A 24,006-nucleotide genomic window follows, 5' to 3' on the forward strand; every position below is an offset into this window, starting at 1 on the left:
AATAATGATTGTGGTCAAGAGACAAAACTTCTTAGCCTCTTTAGTATTCCAAAGTGTGTAAATGATCATATTGTATAGGCCCCAGAGCACTAGATGGGGATTGGAGAGGCTAAGGGGTGAATTATATAAACTTGGAGAGATTAGTTAAAGATAAACTTAGATAAACTTGCATTAGTTGATTGGCTGAGAGAGCTCTCTCAGCCAATCAGCGGCTGACAATCCTTTTGAGTCAGAGTTTTCAAATCTCCTGCCCTCCGCTGCTACTGCAGAGTCCTTTTTTACATGTAATAAATCACATGCAATTTATTGTATGTAGAAAATGGCACAGAAAGTGCCAAATCATGCCGCTCTCCCAGGGAGCTTCCGGGAGGGTTTAAGGGAAATCAGGTCTGACTTGTCCTTCGGACGAGTTGGACCTGTGTATGGGGACCTTTACTCGATCAATCTCCACTTTATTTCTCTCCAAAGGTTAGTACACATCCCTCGTGTAAGAAAAAAATAGAGTTCGGAGCTGTTGGTTAGTAATTGACACTGATAAATCTAACCTTAATGCTACTACCACAGGAACACATGTACAGTAAAATTCACTGCCTCATCAGATTTCTGCTTTTACCGGTCCAGCTTACACCAGTTTGATGGAAACTAATTTATGACTGGAATCCCAGATCTAATCCAGGTTTTGAAATATGGCTTCATGCCCTGTTACACCCCTCTCACAGAGCAGCTTGGACCCTGGTAATTCCCAGGTCGACCCATTTCAAAATGAATGCTGGGTGATTTACCAGCTGCCTGCTTCAGACACTGATAGACAATCAGCAGCTTTTAAGTGCAACCCAGGTCAAATAACCTAGGTCATGCCTTTCACACTGCAGCGTATCTGGGGTTGGTCCCTGTTTCAACAATGGACTAATTCCCAGGACACACAATCCAAGTTAACTGTTTCACACCAAGCCAGGACCCAGTTTGCCCCAGCAATATTCCCGGTCACAGGCTTGGTGTGAAAGTTGGTTAGATGTTAGTAAATTGCTCCGTATGAGTAGATTTCGTTTTCCCGTTTGCTATGGTTAATTCACAGACCTCTTTCTTCTCAAGTGACTTTTATTATTCAGAATCTCTTTTCCTGTAAAAACACATTCAGGGATCATCCCGTGCTCTACATGATTATTAAAATATATGCAGTAACCGATTATTAGAGGGGAATTATTTGCTACCAATAAAAACACTGAATCATGTGAAGCAAAGGTATAGTTTGCCATGGATCTGACACTTGGTTTGATCTCATTGTCGGTTTGGCAGTTCATGCTGGGAGAGAGAGAATCAGATTTCACTTCAGATTATCTGTGTGCTTTAGGAAGGAATTCAGCAGTTTTTAGCCTTCTGGAATATCTTCCCTACATTAAATCCCTAACTCAGCTCAGTGCATGCATGCAAAGTCCTACAGGAGGGAGGGGGTTTGGTTCATGGAATCTGTCTGTGCTTGTTAAGATACGGTTCAAAGGTACTGAATGGTCCAAGAAATATTGAGAGCAGCCATGAAAGGGCACAGTTTTTTTTTCTATCTTTCCAGCAATTAGGGAAGAAAAAAATCAGTAGCACAGGAGACGGAGCACGGAACTGCTCATTTACTGCTATTGTGTGCAGAAAGCTCATTGTTTATGAAAATCATTGACTGCTACAGTGTTTTCTGCACACCATAAAATGTCTCTTCTGTACACCAGGCCATCATGAAGCTTGCTATTCATATTTGCCAATTAAAATTTTCTCAAGACATAGCTTCCCAGCTGCAGACCGCAGAGGAATCTGGGCAGCCCCCCCCCCCCCCCGTCACTCAGAATGTTCTCCCAGGCTTACTACGTGAACATTTCAAACATACAAGACTCATTTTATTTTCATCTTATTATAAGATACTGAGTAACATAGGATTTTGTCAGAGTGAACTAGAATAGGGCCCATAATGATGTTTGCCCATTTCAGTGGAGAACTCTTTATATAGGATGTAATGCTGTGTGAGCTGGATTATTTCCAGCACCACATTAAAGGTAGTATTCTTTATTTTCATAATAACAAATCATGTTTCAGAAATGATTTGCCACCTATTGAGAAAACGTGGCAATAAAATGTAGCAATGTTTCCTAAACATGGTCCTAGAGGCGCCCTAACAGTTGAGGTTTTAAGGGTATCCATTCTTGTGCACAGTTGGTATAATCCAGGGGTGGCCAACCCGCGGCTCTCGAGCCGCATGCGGCTCTCCCGCTGCTAAAGTGCGGCTCCTGCTCCCATCTCAGACATTGATGAGGCTCCCGGCAGCCTTCCCCACAGCAGCGGCAGCAGCCCATTACGCTGGCTCCGCTCTGCGCGATGTGACGTCAGAACGTCATAACGCTTATGAGAGGTGGGAGGTGCTGCCGCATGACAGAAGGAGAGGACGCGATCGCGGGCCTGGAGGACGCCATTGAATGGTAAGTATTCCTCTGCCTCTTAAGTCCATGCCGCAGCGGAGGGCGGGGGGGGGGGGGAGCTATCCTGCTGAATAGATATGCTGCCCTTGCAGTTATGTCACTGGTTCCTAGTGAACGGATATGCTGCCCTTGCAGTTATGTCACTGGTTCCTAGTGAACGGATATGCTGCCCTTGCAGTTATGTCACTGGTTCCTAGTGAACGGATATGCTGCCCTTGCAGTTATGTCACTGGTTCCTAGTGAACGGATATGCTGCCCTTGCAGTTATGTCACTGGTTCCTAGTGAACGGATATGCTGCCCTTGCACTGTGTAAGGAACAGGACGTTTGTCCCAGAGTGACTATGACTTCAATAGGAAGTAGCCGGTTCATACCCTGGTGCCACTCCTCTCTGCACAGAGCAAGGAGCATTCTGTGGACATAGGTATAGTGGGCATCAGGCTTCTTTATCCAAGTTGTATTAGTTGTTCCATTTTATTTATTTTATTGCAGTGTCATGTTTATGCCGTTATCCATAAAACAGACACAATTGAGGGTATATTAAAATCTTCTAGTTTTCACCACCTTATAGATCAGCTGATGTCTGGGCACTTTATCTGCAGTCATGGGTCAAAGATGGTTATACTTATGTGTTAAGATTATCTTAATCTGCTCCTCCTCTGAGTTGGGGCACTCCCCTATCTTCCTCTGCCTGAGGAATCAGGGAGTATGGTGCTGTGAAAATATCACTGAGGGTCAGGGTTAGTACATCCCGCCCACCGTGGCATCCCCCTAACCGAGGAGCTGTCAGTTCCATAGGTGGCAGGCCCGCTCCCCCTGCTGCTCTAACTACTTGCTGCATCCCGCTGATCGCTTTTTTCATGTGGACTGTCTTTTATGTGGATCTGGCAAGTCTCAGTGTATTTTATGTGGATTTGGCTTGTTTCAGTGTTTTTTTGTGTGGATCTGGCTTGGCATAGACACAAAAATGGGGCTTGGCCTACTTCCAAATAGACCACGCCCCTTTTTTGGGCGCGCGTGCCTTCGGCGCACGTATGTTGGCTCTTTAACTTGACTACGGATATTTTTCGGCTCTTTACCTCTGACTGGTTGGCCACCCCTGGTATAATCAAACTGGTTACTAATTAAGTTACCTGTGCTTTAGCATGTCCATTCTTAAACCTGGACCATTAGGGTACCTTGAGGACTGCGTTTGAGATCCAGTGACATATAGTATACACTTAACACAGCAGAGTAGGATATCACTGAACAAATGTATCCATTTGTTACCATTTATATGTATAGCAGCTGAATTTTCTGTTTCGTTTTACAATTGGGAACAAAAAAACAGTAATAGAAAAGTAATAATACCAGACAGGGTGTTAACAGACCATCAAAGAGGTAAGAGGGCCCTACTCACAAGCTTACACTCTTAGGGGGGTATTTAATGCAGGTCACGACTGTCGGGGTGACTTGACAGCTGTGACCCCGTGCTGTTCTCGGCCGGCTCAACACTGGGGGTGTGGTCACGAGATGCAGCTGGAAATTGTCGAGCTGCGGCCGGGAGCTCGACCATAACCGACTGCTTGTAAAGTCTGGCACGTTCTGCCGAGATCCCTGTTCAATGCTGTAGGGGAAGACAGGGTGGAAGTGGTCATTGCTGACATCACAGAATCAATAATGCTTGGTCACGGTAATGTTTTTTCCAACACACCCATTAAATGGCTAGATATCAACCCCAAAATGCAGGCTTCCTTTCAGTCAAACTGCAAGAGGATTCGGTTAATGATCCAGACGCATTTTCTGATGCCAATTCCCCTCACTCGTGGACAATACGAGCGGTTTGCATGTGCAGTCCTTCGATAGTCACATGATTTGTGTCTAAATCAGACCATAAGCCTTAAATCAGAGAAAAGTTTGCTCTATCCCATTGTTGAAAGCTTTAAAGGGAGCTCAGGGATTTGGACACTCTTAAGCCCCATACAAACTAGAGGATATTATTTACACTCAATATCATTAATGATGCATGCTCCCACGCGTCAACGGTAATTGATGTCTCCTGCACATGCAGGTCAATTTGGATGTATTGCCAAATGGCCTGCCTGTTCAGTAGGTCCCAGTGACGATATCATTCAGTGTGTACATATCGAGACCCGCATCCGATATTGTTAATTATAGTGGCCGCGGCCCCTGTGTGTATGTTACTTAAATAAAATCATTACAGTTTTGAAGTGCTTTCTCTTGTTGTCTTTCTCTTGCGGTCATTGTTTTTTCCCCATCACACTTTCATTTTAGTGGGAGTTGTAGTGGAAGCGAGGAAGAGGTTGAACACTGTGTGATTTTTAATCCTAGTAAGTGGTTATGAAAGGTCGCTTTGAGGTTAAGTGGACCTTTGTGGGAACAGCATTGAAAACAGCATTGAACAGGGATCTCGGCTGAAAGTGCCAGACTTCACAAGCAGTTGGGCATGTTCTGCCGAGAACGGCCGGGAATTGGCGAGCTACCGGCCGCAGCTCGACAATTTTCTGGACGCTTCTCGCGGCCACACCCTCTTCTCGGCGCTCGGCAGGTGGGACATTGAATCCCACCTGCCAAATCTGTGCCGAGCCGTCCGAGATTGCCCAACAGTCGTGACCCTGCATTGAATATCTCCCTTAATGCATCAGCTCCATGTGACTTGATAGTACTGAGCGTCTTTTTTGTAAATTTTTCCATTGAAATGTGTCTTATACACCTTTTACACTGCCTCAAAACCCCGGTTCTTCGGCAGGTCAGAGGCGGTGTAAATTCGTCACGCCATGTCCCTTTACACGGGACTTCTACCCAGGTCCTGAACTGGGTAGAACATGGCTAGGACCTGGGTAGAGGGTGGTGTAAATGGGTACGCCGGGTCGGATGACCCTGCTCCCATTTACATCAATGGGGGACGTACAACCTGCGGACCGCAGTGTCCACAGGTTGTATGGGGGGACACACACAGCCTGCGCTGCTGTCTGCTATACTCTGCAGACAGTAGTGGTGGCAGCGGAGGAGGTGAATGGATGCCTGTGTGCGGCATCCATTCACCTCCCAGACGACGGCTGGGGGGTGCACAGGGGCTGGGGGTAGCCCAGCAGCTTACCTTGGTGCTGGGCTGCCCCCAGCACGGTGATCGGTGTATCCGGCGGGGATCACCGCGGTCCCGGCGCTTGGAGATGATGTCATCTCTAAGCGCCACCTCCGTCTACACTGCAGGTGGGCACCGCAGTGTAAATGGAGTAAATCCCGGCTTGGATCCTTTTTCCAAATGCTGGGTCGGATCTGGGATTTTTGGTGTAAAAGGGGTAATTCAGGATGCTCAAGCAGCTTCTGTTGATTAAAATGATATGCCGCATGCCTCTATTCTGTATGTGACTGGCTTTATTAGCATACCAAGAGTACTTACTCTAGCATGGTGTGGCTATAAGGGTTGTTTAATGCAAAAGGAGGCTAGCTGTATGTGGACACATCAGTATATTCCAGTACAGCATTTTGACAGGTCTTTATTTTTTATTTCTAGAATTATGTTATTCCATGTAGCTGCTGGAGTCAATTTCAGAGCTTTTATGAAATTCTGTCTTTTTCTGTACAAATATATATATATATATATATATATATATATATATAGACATTCAGCTTTATGGTCTGGATTCCTCTGGAACCGGAAAATAGCAAATAGCCCCATAAATGTGTGTACACATCATGATGTACAAATGACATTTGATAAGAATTAGACATGCATGACTTTGCGGTGGGCCCTCAAAGTCAGAGCTCTGGTTTATTTTTCCTTAACAAATAGCAAGAGAAAAAAAAAGATAATTTATGACAGCAGCCATTAGATCATTGTGAATGCATATGGTGTTCTTTCACTTGGCATTTGGTGTAATAACACTGATTACAATTTATTGCTTTATTACCAAATGTGAATGCTGTAAAACTTTCCACAAATATGCCATACACATTTGCTTGTTTAAAGGGGAAAAATTATATTTATAGACGTGTTGTGTTTTTGGTCTGTAATGTCTGTATCTGTACAATGAACAAGATCCAAGTTCCGTGTTCCACATGACAAAAAACTGCTTTCTTACTAAAGCATTAGGCAAACTATGATATTTTCAAAGCCAAAAATGTGGAGCATTTACAAGACAGAGATTATTAGGTACAGATTTTGATTATATTTATTATATTCATTATTTTTACTCTGTTATTAGTTTTTGAAACACATAGCATTGCATTGTTGATGGAAGTTTGTTTTATACTAGTTTATTTCTAAAAACACATGCATGGAATAATATGAAACAGGACTTTCTGCTTCTAATGCTCAGCTAGTACCCACTTGGGCAGAACATGCAAATAGAAAAAAATCAGGTTCAGAGAATAAAGCAAACCCAAACTTTGACAATTTTTTTTTTTGCTAAAATGGGTTAAAATTGTTATGTATGGCTTCCAAACATCTATCTTCAATAGAAATTCCATTTTAGTAAATTTACTCGGGAGACTCCATAGCTGACAGCCTTTTAACACAACCTTAGGCGTGCGCACATTGAGTGTTAAGGGTGCACAGGCACCCCCTAATGCTGTGCCCCCACCCCACACTTATTGCTGCTAGTAATACCAGCAATACCTTTTACCAAAGACTTTTGCGCACATCAATCAATTATGTGTGTTTTGCATTATTAATTGTATTACACCGTTGTCATATTACTACACATCTGTGCCATCCAGATATGAGTTTGACTTTATTTGCATGTACTGTTACACAGAGTAATTAGAAGATTAAAACTGAAATAGGCAGGATATAATGGTGTGGCTGAGAGACGTTTTATATTGTAGTGAGTGCACACCTGATTGGCGGTGTTAGACATACCCAATGGCGGTGTTAGACATGCCCAATAAGTGGTGCTAGGCACACCGCTTTGACAGTGCACTCCTAATAAAATGTGCTCCGCAAGCCTATGAACACAACCATGGTCGGTGCTAAGGTTTTCTGCACTCTCCTGCAAACTTTACATTTGCGCCCTCTCATACAAAGGGACAGCATTCACAAAACAAAGACTTGTGGTCTCAAAAGGAAGGAGCATGGCCACACAATATTACTCCCATTTTAAATTACACCACAAAGTAGCACAATCTTATTCACATTACACAGCACCAGTGCCATAACTAGTTATTTTAGTGCCTTGTGCCAGAAAGGGAATTGGTGACTGCCTCACTATCACAGTGTAAATGGGAAGAGTGCGTGCCGAAGGCATGCACTAAAGAGGCGTGGCTTCATGGGGAAGGGGCATGGCCATATAACAGTACCAGTAACACTGGAATGCCCATTACACATTATGACACACGCGGTAATGGCCATTACACATTATGCCTCACAGTAATGCATATTACACATTAGGCCATACATTTTGATGCTCTTGCACAATATGCCACACACCATAATGCCCTTTACACATTATGCCACACACTGTAATGCCCGATACACAATATGCTACACACTTTAATGCCCATATGACATTATGCTATGCGTAATGCCCCAAGAACTCCTGCTTATACACATAATGCCACCAGTAATGCCTATTACACATAATGCCAACAGTAGTGCCCCTTACACAATGTACTGCCCATTGCAGTATGGCCCCAGTACTGCTAACTGTGTAATCCTGTCCTATCTAGCCCTGAGCCCAGCAGAGCCTGCAGATGCGCTGAATTGATTTTCAATTATTGTGCCAGCTCATGAGCCAATGGTAGCTCTCAGTCTGACAGCCAATCAATAACTGCAGCTGCTGGACCACAAGCTCTCATAGTAGTGGCAGCTGGAGTTCAGTGGTGAGTGGTGGTGCTGCCAGATGATGTAACCACATTGCAAATGGGAAAAGCACCACTGGCACACACTTAGTTATGGCCCTGCACAGCACCTAGTGCCCCTTATTCACATTACGCTTCACAGTAGTGCCCCTTACACAAAATGTCCACAGTAGTAGCGCTGCTTATAGGTATAATTCCCACAGTAGTAGAACCTTTACACACATAATGTACACAGTAGTAGCACCGCTTACACATAATGCCCACTGTTGGCCACAGTAGTAGTGTTGCTTATACACAGTGCCCATTGTATCCCACAGTAGTAGCGTGGATTATACGTAACGCCCACACCAATTGGCGACAGTCTTAGCACTGCTCATACTGACCCCTCATGTAGCTCCGCCCCTCAGACCCATGTAGCCCTGTTGTTCCGTGTAGCTCCGCCCCTTCTCAGTCTCTGGTGCCACTGACGCAGCAGTTAAAGGGGGGTGGGAGCTGGGAGGGAGCTCCACTTCATGCTGCTGGCGCTGCTACCTGTCATGCAGTGTGACAGGCAGCAGCAGCCAAAGAGAGCAGCAGCAGGGATTTAGAGCAGTCAGATCACCTCTATTGCACGGTGCCTCTCTGCATGTCACCCTCTGCTGAGCGGCTAGCACTGGCCATGAACACACCCAAACAGCTTGAGGCCTTAATTAGTCTCTTGCGATGCTAATAGACCAAAGACCCCGACTGGGCCTAAATGGATGGAGAACCTCCCCGCTCTACTTCCATCCAACCCAGGACCCTTTCCAGCTCTTCATGAAAACCAAAGGCTCTCAACAGAGCCAATACCCCACACAGTTCATGTTTTCGAAGGGCACCTGACTGGTGCACTCATTACTCACTGACACATTTAAAAAGATCCACGGGTGGAGCTAATTATTTCACTTAATTCTGCGTGGAGACCTGCCAACATGCACTATGTGGTGTCCTGAGGACCGACTTTGAGAACCAGTGTTTTAGACAGTACCCCTTTGTGGCCAGCATCAACACTTGCACATGTCTATGGTAGTGTCTCCATCTGAACATGGCCTATGTGGTAGTAGCTATGTGCCTGAGGATGCAGCCCACTTAAAAGTGACATGTCCATGACAAGGGCAGCTGCAGAAGTTGAACTTCAGCACATTCCAAAATTGAAATAGGGGAGAACCATCAACTGATGCCGCAATGCCAAACATTGCTGGCCAGGACTCACTGGCAGTGGGTGTGGTTCCCCTATTTGAATTTTGGACTGTGGTGCAGTCCCCCTATGAAGATGCTACTGCCTATGACACTCCCATAATCAGGGGCGGATTTAGGGATGAGGGCGCCCCTAGGCACAACAATAATGTTTGCACCCCTCCCCCGCCTAATTGTATTATTTTTATTGATCACTTATAAGCCCTCATTTGATAATAGCCAATATAATGGATTTATTTAAAAAAAAAAAGCCACTCATTTGATAATAGCCAATATAATGGATTTATTTAAAAAAAAAAAAGCCACTAACTGTGACATGTTCTTTTATTATGAATACATATTTACTAAGAAGGACAGTTTACAGGGGCAGTATTTAACATTTACACTCTATTTAAGATGGAATATAGTACAGTACATTGGATCTTTTGCAGGTATTAGTACATTTTGGGCTGACAGTACTATCAGACGCATCCAAGTGCCACCCCCAAACATGTGCCGCCCCTAGGCACGTGCCTCACATTCAAATTCGGCTCTGCCCATAATACACCAAATAGTTTGGCATTCCTTTCAGTTTATCCCCACACACTGACCACTAACACCTATCACCACATGAGTTCCGATACCAGCTCTCCCGTAAGCAATATTGTATTTGTGCATGCACTCGGCATAAGACATGTGCTGTAGGGGTTTTCAGAATATTTTTCACATGCTCAGTAACAAATAATTACTTAATTGCCTGAACATAGGCAATGCATGCAGTTTGCGAGTGCTTCTGTATCAAACCCTATATAACGTAAACATTTGTGTTGAGGATTGTGAAGAAATGTTTGTTGGGGAAACTCCTGCGATTATACTCCTTTTATGTGTATCAAATTGGCCAGTTATAGTGTTATAGCCATGGTGTATTGGCATTGCTGCATCATTACACCAGTGGTTCCCAATGCTGGTCCTCAAGTACCCCCAACAATACATGTTTTCCAGGTCTCCTCACAGAATCACAAGTGACATAATTAGTTCCACCTGTGGATCTTTTAAAATGTGTCTGAATAATGAGTGCACCTGCCGGGTGACCTGGAAAACATGCACTGTTGGGGGTACTTGAGGATCAGGGCTGGAAACCACTGCATTACACTAATCAGCTTTTTTTTATAGTCCGCCTATACTATGTACTGTATACATGGGTAAATGTGTGTGTGTGAGAAAGAAATAAGGATTAAGTGAAATGAGATATAAATATTTGTAAAAATAAAATAAAAAATTGGATATTGAAAAAGAGCATATACATGAACACAACCCAAAATATGTGTCTGAGTTCACCCATTGAAGTAATAAGTGGAACCCAAGCATTATGGTCACTGAGCATGTCCAATGTAAAGCAGACCAGATGTGTATAAGTTGTATCTGGCTCATGTCCAGTCTTCCATAACAGTGATTAATTGGGGATACTGATGTTTATTTACTTACTATAGTAAATTTCTGTGATGCAAGGTAGCATTAGAGCACTTTAGAGGTAATTTAATATGCTTTGAAGCTGCCAACAAGCACATAAAACTTCTTTTATTCACGTAGGCGTTTCATCTGAATATGATTTGATTGGTTGTTTTGGATGTCCCTGTATTTAATTACACACGTAAGCATTGCTTTACTGCTTCACTAGAAAGGCTGAATACATATTTTAAATGTTCTATTTAATTTTGAATAACTGTGTATTTCACCATCTAAAATAGCCTTTGCAATACATTATACCCTGTATTACATCTTTGGGGATGGAAACATTTATCCTTTAAAAGCTGCATGTAGGGTAATGATTATGAGCCCTGTAACACTGCCTAAGTCTAACAAACAAAATAGCTACAGTAATGTTTCCAATAGATTTGTCCATTTTATTTTTAACTTCAGGAATTTGGAACATAATTAAAAAAAAAAAAAAGCAAAGGTAGTATTTATCAATAAGAAATTTGTGAAATTTATCTGGCTTTTTTGTAATTTCATTTTGTACTATTTCACTTTTATTTAACTAAAGGATATCACATGTAGCTTCCAAATGATTGGATAGAACTTTTAAACGTAATTCTAGGACAGAGATGTATACATTGCAGGTTAATTGCTAATGGTTACACTTCAAATATAGGGCGAGGTGTAATGGGGTGCTATTTTTAGTAAAGGTACGATTTTCAGTAACGGGAATGTGCAATTTTTTTTTGTAAAAGTTCGATTTTTAATAACGTGAAAGTGTCATTTTTTTTTTTAGTAACGGGAGTGTGTGTTTGTTACGGGGGTACAACTTTAATAACCTACAAGAATACACACATTCACACACACACACACACACACAAACATACTCACCTTGCCACACACTCGCCCGCCGGTCAGTCCTCCAGTAGGGTAATCCCCTGGAGTGAGTAAAAATAAACTAATCAGATGTGCCTCTTCCCCAATACTACAGTAAGTCACTGGGACTCCCATCAACCAAGCAGGGATGGATTCAACTCTGATTGGATGTAGCCGTCTCCATGGAGATATCAATATTTGTAAAAAATTTAAAAATAGAGCCGCATCCGAGTATACACTCATACACCATGTTGACCTTTGACTTGTGTCAACCTGTTGTCTAAGTTAACCTTTTTGTCCAAACAACTTATACCATTAACCTGTCAAAACAACTTCTTGCAATTCATGTGCCTGAAGAAACTTCTCTTCAAACATGATTTTATAGCACACCACCTACGCCCACTGATACCGCCACCATACAGAAGCCTACAGTCTGTCCCTAGTATCACTGCAGATACAGTATCTATACTTGTAGAACTTATTTTCAGATATTAAAACGCATTATTGTTACTTAGCAAAAATAATTTTCAGAAAATGCAAAAGTTCCAAAAAGTATACACTACAAGCTTTTTTCTTTTTTTTTTATAAAATGTTATTTAAAGTCTCAAACTGGTAAAAAGCACTAAAATCTGTCTAAAGGTCTCCTTCCTATGTACAATGTGCAGCATTCTCATTGTAAGCTTTTATATAAATAACTCACTTGCTGTTTATACTGGTCTCCATATTTGAGACTTTAGCGCTAAAAAGGTTTTCTGTGGCCATGCCTAACAATGAGGCAGATGGAGTTACTGCTCCAGTGCTCACTTAAACATAGGCCCATAATCGTAGCAGCATGATGATGACCAACCACCCCGATTGGCCATAAATCATAAGCATTAATATTTCTATGTTCATCACAAATAATGCAATTGGTCTACTTTTCCATATATAGGGAGACAGTGGTGCCCACCCACTCAGCACTGGCAGAACAGGGTGGGCTTGGGCAAGCCAAGTCAGCATTGGAGCACAATCATTGATAGTTAATAAATATTCCAATATCACTGGTACCAGCCGCAGGAATCTCCTACTGTTTGATATATAGAGGCTGGTTGTATGAGGACACGTCTGTAGAAAGAACAGTTAATACCACTCCATGACCGATCTGGAATTTAATGGAATAACCCAAACTACTCATGAGGAACGATCGCTGTCGTTGCCCATTGAGCTATTATTTACCATTTAGTGCAACAAATTCTACTCCATCTGTATTGTGCTGTGCTTTGAGAGATCTTAGTTGCAGCTTTTCATACAGACAATATTATGTAGTATACCGTATCACTACTTTACAATTAAAACAGTAGTTAATCAAGGAACAAGCTAACTGTACCAAAGTAATGTTAGAAATTATATGCTGTTTATTATGTAATTTTCCTCCTATATTTGTATTAAGTTTGTGCCCATTTTTTCCATTATTCCATTAAAAGCGTTTTTTTGTGGTTAATCAAACACGTAACATCACTTTGTAGTTAATATTTACTTTATTATTTCAGAGACTTGTCGTATAATCATATCAAGGATTTGCCAAGCTTCTCTGGGTGTCAGCGGCTACAGAAGATGTGAGTATTTATTACATGTGCAGGTGTTGTATAGATCATTCTCTTACTGCTACTTAAGCCTTCCACATCATATCACTTCAAACATAAAATCTTTACCGCCATTAACACTAAAGGTGATATGATGGTGGAGAAAGGTTTCTTATGGCAGGTCACTTATAATTTGTCTGTCTTTTCAGAGATCTGCGTCATAATGAAATCTATGAAATTAGATCCAGCACCTTTCAGCAGCTGATTGTTCTGCGATCTTTGTGAGTGCTCTGAAAATCCCTTTCTGGTCTGAAACCATCTTAACTTGGAGTTTTAAACACTATACTGTAATTAAATAAACTAATTAAGATATTACAAAAAGAATATCCTCTAATTTATGAATTTATATGTACCATATATACTCGAGTATAAGCCTACTTTTTCAGAACATTTTTTATGCTGAACAAGCCCCCCTCGGCTTATACTCGAGTGAGGGTCCCACTTGAGTCAATAAGTTTTCCCAGTTTTTTTGTTGTGAAATCAGGTGCCTCGGCTTATATTCAGGTCGACTTATACTCGAGTATGTATGTATGTATGTATGTATGTATGTATGTATGTATATATAAAAAAGTAGAGGTAAAGTTGAGCGGCTAATAGTGTATATTAAATCATATATTATAAGTTATAACTCAGTGATCTATAGTCAAAAATAGTAGTAAAGAAGTTCTTATCTATCCACAGAGTAATCTTAGGTGTAGCTACACAGAATCAACACGTTTCATCTAACAGAGAGACTTTATAATGGGGATATCATGACGTGCACTGGTAATATTCAAATGTACCTAAGGATACACTATGGACAGATAAGGGCTTGTTTTTATTGGGGGTTTTCTTTTACATGTGCAATCAACTATTTTTATCTACAGATCACGGTGTAAAAATATTGCATTTTAAACCTTATAACCCTCAGTAGTTTTACCTTATTGGTAGTTAGATATAAAAATTTGTGGCTATGAGATTTTAGTGGTTCTTAGTACACCCCGGGCCAAATGTAATAGGGTGAGAGTTTCAGAAAGAGAGTTTTCCCTTTTTTTTTAAAGCAGCAATCAATTACACTGCAAAACCAGGTTGATGTTGCCATGTAATTGATTGCTGCTTTAAAAAACCGGGGAAACTCTCCCAAAATCTCTCACTTTCTGAAAATCTCACCCTATTACATTTGGCCCCCCATGTTTTTTTTATGATTTTATTTTGATGGTGGGTCATATGGCCAAGCAACACCCAAAAAGATAAACAAATATTAACTTTATTCTTCCAAGTTGTTTTATCCTATTATCCCTTTCATATCGGTTTGGCTTTCTATACTTTTGTTATTACATATCGTGATGTTTTATTTAGGATTTTATTATATTCTGTAATATGTTTATCAAAGTATATTATGAAGTAAACTGACAAACTTCTAAAAAGGAAAAGGGGAGGATTTGCTCATAAGAACCAATAATATTCTAGCTTACAGTACATTGTACATAACTAATGCTAGCGAGAATAACGTATGTTGCTATGGACTCTACCTCTGCCTTACCTTGTTATGTTAAGTCTTCCCTGTGTCGGTTTTTTATTTGTAATAGCTTTTGATTTGTAATAGATTTGTAATAGGGTTTATCTTTAAGAGGATTTTTTTGTATATATGCTTTATTCTAAAAGATATCTTCTGTTAAGAATTCCATCACTGGGTTGTATCTGGGTTGTATTTGGAATTAAAACATTTAAATTAATATCAAATCATTGTACAATAAACGCATCATTCTTATATCTTTTTGTGCTTATCCTGTACAGGGACTTGGCTTGGAACAAAATAGCACTCATTCATCCAAACTCATTTTCATCTTTGCCCTCTCTTACAAAGCTGTAAGTAATATTCACAGAAATGTGCCGTTTCTCACTTTTTGTGTATTATAGAGGAATCTGCATGCATTTATAATTATTACTAGAAAATGTATTTATTCACAAAATCCTATGGTAATTCATACTGTAAATGTGGTCCAATACCTGTGGTATTGTGAATGCTGATATTGATAGCCGAGCTGAAGTATATGATATGATTTGGGGCAGTAAGGATGGTGTAATGGTTAGCATTACTGCCTCACAGCGCTGAGGTTATGGTCTAACTGTGCGGAGTTTGTATATTCTCCCCGTACTTGCGTGGGTTTCCTCTGGGTACTCCGGTTTCCTCCCACAATCCAAAAATATACTGGTAGGCTAATTGGCTCCAAACAAAATTAACCCTAGAATGTCTGTGTGTGCGTGTATATGTGGTAGGGAATATAGATTGTAAGCTCCACTCAGGCAGGAACTGATGTGTAGGCTCAAATATTCTCTGTAAAGTGCTGCGGAATATGTTTGTGCTATATAAGAAACTGTTAATAAATAAATAATAAATGTAACACAGGGTATACACACAGTTCAATTTTGTCTATTTTTCTGTTCGATTTTGCTTATGCAGGTATAAGCTATTTGCATCTAAATCAAATAGAAAAATAGACTGTGCAGGCAAGACTATATAGTACGGGCTTTCAATTATTTGTTACATATGGCAGTGGTAACAAAATGTTATGCAAATAAGAAATTATTTTTATGCGACTTATGATTGACAACTAGGTTCCAGTTTACAAAAATGGTCAAATACCAGTCACATTGAAGATCTGTAGGCAATTATTTGTAATGTGACCCAGACTTGTGTCCTAGCCAGAAGTCGCCCTGCTCGCTGCTGTCATCATGTTGTTTTCTGGGATTTACTATGATGTAAAAAAAGCTGAATGGATCCATAAGTTATATATTAAAAAATAGAATACACAACAATAGTAGCAATCCCTGAGAACACATTGTATTCGGCTTCATATATCCAGCACTGCAATTACTGTATTGCCTGCTACTACACTGATCTGGGGGCATGCTATCAAACAAAGAGATAAAAGGATCATGCTGTCTAATATTGATGTGAGCAATAGAAACTGCTGACCATCCAGGTGCAGAACAGTCTGTGACTATTTTCCATTACTGGTTATGTAGGCGGCACAAATTAAATACAGTAAGATTGAATGAAGAGTTGGCCTCACAATAAATATAGGGAAAGACACCCACATGAAAAAGTACATTTAGGTGTATAAGTTCAGTCTGATGCATCCCACACTGTATCCAGCTATACAGCACTAGCACATGCACCAGAAAAACGTTGGGAGTAACTTTGTATACGTTCACCCCACAGTGTGATTGGTATATTCTCTCTCTGCAGTGATCTTTCATCCAACCATCTGACTTCATTTCCTGTGACTGGCCTGAATGGTTTGACTCACTTAAAACTGACAGGAAACACCGCCCTGCAAGAACTCATTCCATCAGAGCCTTTTCCAAAGCTCAGGTGAGCAATTCATATTACAGGAGTACTAATTACTGGAGTGCTGCTAGGACTCCTGTGGCTAACAGTGTTTGTAATCATTTATTCCATCACATTAACTGTAGAGTTTCTATGTTTTTTTTAATTAGTATAATTTGTATTTTTGTTGGGATTAATTACTTACTGCCCAGTGAAAATGTTGTATGTAGAAGAATTACACACATAGGCCATCATTCGGGTTGACTCGGTAAGGACCTGCCCTGTCGAATCACCCCCGCCGCCACCTTATCCCCTCGAAACCATGCGAGGGGATGTGTCACGAAGACATCTCCCCTTGAATGTCCCCGCTGCAGGGGAAATCATTCAATGGTCACCGACCATCGAATGATTTTACCTGCCTTTGCAAATATCAGTGGAGACTGACTTCTATTTATGGGCAGCGGAACGAAGACAGGGCGGGCGGCTGACGTCATGTGACGTCAGACGGCCGTCCCTGTCACACCTCATGCCGTCCGCAATCCCATGGAACGCCCAGCGTTTTCATGGGGACACCCATGAAAAGCTGGGCATTTCCATGGGCGACACCCGAACCCGTTGCCCCACGCCCCTGACCCACACTGATCCATGCAAACAGCCCAGCGACATTGCATATCGCCGCAGCCGGTCACAGTCGGGGTTTGCACCTGCGCACAAATGCACACGCGCAAACCCTGACCATTGGAGCAGGGGCCGAATTTAGTTCATTGCAAATGAACCAAAATCAGACCCATTATTTCTGTATATTTAGCTATAGACAAACAAATAAGAGGCTGACTTTTATAGGAGGTTGCAGAGTGAGGGGGCTGTAGAGAAAAATGTAATGGGGCAGATTGGATGGAAACCCAGCCTGGGAACTTTCTGGAAGCAGCCCTCAGGGAGGCTGGGTGTGTTGAGGAGGTGTGGCCTGTTTAAGGGGTTATCATAAGGCCTGATAATAAGTTTGACATTGTTGCACCCATCCTGTGACTTTTCCTGCAGCTGTGTCTGCGACTTTATGCTAATTCCACTACAATGCCCTTCCCTACTGTCATAGGCAGATTGTGAATTTAAAACATTTCCATAAAGTGGCCCCTTTACATGCCCACACCACCAGGCTGCCATCTTCTACTCCTGAGCACACCCACACCAGCGTTTCACCCTGTACCCCCTAATACACCCACAAAGCCAGTCTGTCACCCTCTACCCTCTTGGTCACGTGCAACCCTCTTGGATGAATCAGCAGGCCAGGGAACTTCCCTGTGGGTTCTATTACAATCCGCCCCTGGCTGCTTATAAGCGCATTGCTCGATGACATATCCTGTATATGGCTGCTGGAAGCTACTCAGGAACATGTTGAAATTGCTGATAATGTGTAGAAGACCAAATGTGATATTTTTCTCTATTACCTCTTATATGATGGTACTCAGGAATATAGGAAAGGGGGGGTGCTCCCTAGGGTGCACAAGCAGGCGCTACCAGGGGTGCTCGGTTAATGGCTGCCACTTAATAATGGGGTTGTCAGTCCCATATAAAGAACAAAGAGAAAAGAAAGAAGTGGTGCTTGTTTGATGAAAAAAAACTAGTCAATAGATTTAATAACAATTAAAACATTTTAATTACATACAATCACAGGAAGTAATAATACAAATAATAAAAAAAAACTGAACATCCTGAGGTAAAAAAGGTGCATACGGTGAAATAACAGATGGATCTGGATCAGACTTTAGTAGGGGAAATGGGTGTAGTTAAGCATGGCTTGGTGCTAAATTATAATAATGTCAGAGATGCGCAAAAAAGGGCTAATAGTTACCAAGCGTCGCTAGAGGATTTCCATCCCTTGGGATGGCATTGCAGAAAGTGTCCTCAAAGTTGTACGGCTGTATGATCAATGGGTATATTTGTAATCCAAGTGGTTGCTGGTGGCCAATTGTAGTGCCAACTTGTGCTCCCAGTGTTGGAGATTTTGGAGACAGCAACCAGTGGATAGACAGCAACCAATAGATGAGACCAGCAGCTGGAAAAAGGTCCCAATTCACTTGGGAATGATTGGGGTGTAAGGTCTGGTCCAGACTGGGGGGGGATACTGACATGTTTCGCTGCTTCAAATGGTGCAGCTTTATCAAAGGTGATCACCTTAACCACAGCTGAGACAGGACATTCCTCTTCACCCATTTCCCCTACTAAAGTCTGATCCAGATCCATCCGTTATTTCACCTTATGCACCTTTTTTACCTCAGGATGTTCAGTGTTTTTTATTATTTTTATTATTACTTCCTGTGATTGTATGTAATTAAAAAATTTTTATTGTCATTAAATCAATTTTTTTCATCAAATAAACGCCACTTTCTTTTCTCTTTACTCAGAAATATAGGGATTAATACAGATCAGAAAGCAAGTCGTCCATAATTACGTCCACATTGCATGCATAGATACAAATGTAGTTACAGTATTCCCTCATATACACAGTTGTATACATACATGCACCCGCACCACCCTATTCGCACATTTGGTTTCATAGCCATTATAAGTATTATTGCACACATGCACCAGAACTATTCTTGGTGCAAGGGTTCCATAGGAAAACAGGTGTATCTTTGTGTACTTACAATTCTGTTGCCATGCCCATGCTATACTTTGCCTAAATAGGAGACCCCTATTACCACCCAGTTTCAGCTAAAGATGTGGCCGAGTCATTTAAGATTACCCAGCGTAAGATCCATCCGCAGAACTGACTGTTGGTGGTATGTGGGGGCCTTTAAAAAATGTTGCTATGTGGCACAGAAGTTTTACACACCTTGTGGGGTGGTGACATAATCTCCATGAAATGTCTGCCCTTTCTGACCCACCTGCTCTCTGTCCTAGTCCCATTATGTTACTCTAAATCAATTACCAGGTTACATCCTGTACACCAAGGCCCTTATTCTGATCGGTGCGGATATATCCGCGTGCGTTCGGCCCGCCGATGTTTTGTGTCTGCGCATGTGCAGAGGCATCTCTGCGCATGTGCGAGCGGGGCGTACGGCCAAATCCCGCATGATATGAAGGGCTATTTGGGCTCATTACCATATGCATACGCCCCGCGCTTCATGGGCGTTCCCATGCAAACGCTGGGCGTACGTATGGTAATGCGGCCATGACGCACGTGTAGGGGGCGGACATATGACATCGCCGGATGTCAGCTGCCCGCCCAGATCCCTGCTTTTTCACGGAAAAATGTCCGTGTGGTCTGAGGTTGCGGGAGCTGGTGGAGCACTCGGTCCTGCATTCGATGGTCTGCGACCATCGAATGATGGGGGAGGTTCCCTTAGATGGAGGAGGCGTATTCCGTGAAAAATACACGTGCGGTCCGTTTGGCCAGCTTCTTACCGCGTACGGACGGAGTTGGCGATCCGTATGGAAGGCGGGGTTTCGCACGCACGGTCCTGGCCGCATAATCGGATCCGGCCGCACCGATCAGAATAAGGGCCCAAACTACATTGCCTCTCACTTCCTGCACTACTAGCATGTGATGCCATTAAAGATCAACAGTCTTTTAATTGCCAATCATATAAGAGCACTTTTGGAGTACCTATGTGGTGCTGATTTCGAATATGACATCAGTCATGCTAGATTGCCTATAATTCTTGAAATACACAGTTGAGAAACAAGTAAACCAATGCAAATTGGTAAACTGACAAATGACTGCTGGTTGGGTGGCTGATCATCTATATACAGAGGGGAAATATTTGCATGTCTCCCCTTCTAGAATGTTCCAGTAGAGTACCATATGCAAACATTATGGCAAGTTTCCTATTAACGAGGGTATCCATTATCCCAAGAACTAGAGCCAATATCTCAAGAAGTTGACCAAACATCCTTGGCAATTGATCAGTTTTTTTGCTGTTGGGCTGTGTTATCTGTCAATGAAGGGCCATTATTACTAGCAATGGGAAAATGTCTCCAAACATTAAAACAAAGATGACATCAAACAAATAATTGCTAGGACATGTTATAGCATGCTTAGATTTAGTACTCTTCCTTTGTAATTTATCGTTCCTGTTATGCATTCAAGAGTACAATGAATAGCATAAAGAAAATATGTCTACCACATTGTGTACTAGAACAGAGCGACTGACAACAGTTGGCACGCTAGCTGTTGCTGTCTAGTTTCCCATAAATCTCAGTAGCCCTGAAACTTGCCATCATTAATGTTCCTGCACTTCAGTAAAACAAAGGCTAATAGGACAGTCTGTGCAAGAGCAATTACTCTTCACAGGTAGTTTTATTTACAGCAAAATCAACATGAAAACTCAGGGCAAAAGCCAAAAAATAAGGCTTTAATCATATTTTACTATATAATTACCAGAACATTATGCCACATTTTTATGGCCTATTTTCCTTTATGAAGTGCTGCCAGACATGTTTTATTTTGCCTTAATGAACAGCTGTTGTTTACAAACAACTATTTCCTAACACCAGATTGGATTCAACATTGATAAACTTTTAAAAATGTCACTAAATTATTTATGTGCTGAGCAGCTAAACCAGTCATAGCTGAAAACATATAGGAATTACTATACAGGGGCGTAACTCCCAGAGGCATTGGAGGCTCCAGCCTCCAGGCTCCAAGCCCTGAATGGGCACCTGCATGTAAAGCAGCACATGTGGGGCACACCTGTAGTTCTAGCTCTATATCAGGAGCCGTGTTAACATCTGCAATAGGGGACAGGGTGGCTCCTGTCTGGAACCACTCAGCCTGTGCTCCATCAAGCAATGCTGCTGGATTCTGAGGTGAATGTTGATGAACATATTTGGGGTGGGGGCATCAAATTCTAAGTTGTCTCTGGGTGACTGAGATAAATGTATGCCTCTGTTACTATAGACAGGGGGAAAGGGTGTGCAGTGCTACCATTGCTCTTTCTGCTGAAAAAAAGCTGAATACTTGTCTTGAGACGGATGGCAATCAGTGCAGGCTAATCAGCTGGCAGCCTACAGGGTCAGGACTTGCAGGGCACTGGTGGCACATCTCTACCTATTGGGGCACAACTGGAGCAATCCAGCTCTTGGCTCCCTGCTCCTCTCTGGGTATCAGACATCAATCAGTATGTAATAACACTGATAGGAGGAGTTGTAGATTCAGAGCAAATAATACCCCTTTTACACCGCCGAAAAATCCGGGTCAGCTGCGGGTCAGACTTTTGGTGTAAAAGGGGTATAAGACAGAAGAGGGTTAATACCTGCAAGTAAATAGTAATGTGTCAAGTTCCGTGCTCCACTGTTGTTCTAAAGCAGCTATGTGAACTGTTGTTGGGATTATATATTAATATACTATTAAATGGGGCAATACAAGGCATATACTTTGTAAAGTATTGGGGGGGAGTTGTACACTACTTTGTAAAGTACAGTATATGGGTAGGGGGGAATTAGATTTCAAAGCACAATGTGGACATAAGGTAATCGAATTTGTTGTACACATTTTTACTATATCTTTTTAAATAGCTATGTTGGCATGTTGAAAACAGCTGCAATGTGCTGTATTTGCTCCTCTATCTGTACATTAATACACACAGGGTTAGATTGGCAACAGAACACACATGAAGATTGAAAATGTGCCAGGGCCGCTGCAGGACCACCTGTGGCATGCTGATGTGGGTGTGTCAGGGGTTAGAAGGTGGCAGGGTGGAGATGTGAGCATGCAAGGAGGCCACTTCCTGGAAGGTTTTCCAGGGACACTTTAAATTCCCAATTTGCCCATATGTGTATACAGGTAACATTACTGTAATGCGCTTATATTTTACATGTTGATATTGGGTATGGGTTATTGGGTCAACTCAATTTAGGTCGACTTGCATTGGGTCGACCACTGACGGTCGACAGGCCTTAGATCAATACCTGAATTATGTTGACATGACTAAGGTCAACAGGGTTGGAAGATCAACACAAACATTAGGTAGGCAAGGTCGTTCTTCAGTTTTTATTTTTCATCCCGAATTTTGACATAATCGACATGGACACTGTCAAAGTGTAACGCTGCGCTCGCCATGCTTTGGACACGGTGCCTCTCTGCGCTCGGCACACTGTTCTATTCTCCCTCCACGCCCTAGTGGATGGTAGGGCAGGAAACACTGTCTGTCGGTTAAAAAAACATGAAAAACTTATGTCAACCTTTTGACTGTCAACCTTGCCATTGTCAACCTTATGCTTGTATTGACCTTCCAACCCTGTCGACCTTAGTCATGTCGACATATTTCAGGTGTAGATCTGAAGGACTGTCCACCTTCAGTGTTCGACCTAATGCATGTCGCCCTTAATAGGATGGACCTAATGACCGTATCCTGTACATTCTGCCAAATAACTGTTATGGTCTATTGTGGACTTATTATATCAAATTTAACAAAGAAAAGGCTGGTATTCCATTCTGTCTGTAATGTATGGCAGTCAGTGCGACCTTGTGTGTACAGTATGACGATCACTATGATGCGCCATGTGTACAGTATGAGGGTCACTGTGTTGCTTTGTGTACAGTATGAGGGTCACTGTGTTGCTGTGTGTACAGTATGAGGGTCACTGTGATGCTGTTTGTATGGTATGTGGCCACTGTTGTGATGCTGTGTGTACAGTATGAGGGTCACTGTGTTGCTGTGTGTACAGTATGAGGGTCACTGTGTTGCTTTGTGTACAGTATGAGGGTCACTGTGTTGCTGTGTGTACAGTATGAGGGTCACTGTGATGCTGTTTGTATGGTATGTGGCCACTGTTGTGATGCTGTGTGTACAGTATGAGGGTCACTGTGTTGCTGTGTGTACAGTATGAGGGTCACTGTGTTGCTGTGTGTACAGTATGAGGGTCACTGTGATGCTGTTTGTATGGTATGTGGCCACTGTTGTGATGCTGTGTGTACAGTATGAGGGTCACTGTGATGCTATCTGTACCAATGGTGGCCAATGTTGTGATGCTGTGTGTACAGTATGAGGGACTCCGCGATGCTGTGTGTACAATGTGTTCACTGCGATGCAAATTCACTTCTCTGGGCCCACCTCCTTTGTCATATTGAGTATCATAAGGATCAGTCCTAGGTCTTTTTTCCTACATATAAACCAAAACTTGGAGTGAGATAACGTGAAGAGAGATAACAATTAATCAATTAGCTTCTTACTGTGATTTTACAGGCTGTGTTTAAAAAAATGAAAGTTAGAGTTGATTGGTTTTTACTATATCCCTCTGCTTTTTATCTCTGTCCAAGGTGT

The 24,006-nt window shown here is 42.1% G+C and overlaps 1 protein-coding gene across 1 annotated transcript in view; it reads left to right on the plus strand.

Moving 5' to 3' along the window:
* The window catches only part of LGR5 (leucine rich repeat containing G protein-coupled receptor 5), a 179,506-nt gene that overhangs the window by 143,836 nt on the left and 11,664 nt on the right, over positions 1-24,006 (plus strand). The window contains exons 12-15 of the mRNA XM_083182546.1: positions 13,336-13,401; positions 13,578-13,649; positions 15,205-15,276; positions 16,661-16,786. Coding sequence (XP_083038672.1) covers positions 13,336-13,401; positions 13,578-13,649; positions 15,205-15,276; positions 16,661-16,786 — 336 coding nt within the window. The remainder of the gene's footprint in view (positions 1-13,335; positions 13,402-13,577; positions 13,650-15,204; positions 15,277-16,660; positions 16,787-24,006) is intronic.

Source organism: Crinia signifera, chromosome 4, assembly GCF_055691185.1.
Source record: "Crinia signifera chromosome 4, ASM5569118v1, whole genome shotgun sequence".
Classification (NCBI taxonomy): domain Eukaryota; kingdom Metazoa; phylum Chordata; class Amphibia; order Anura; family Myobatrachidae; genus Crinia; species Crinia signifera.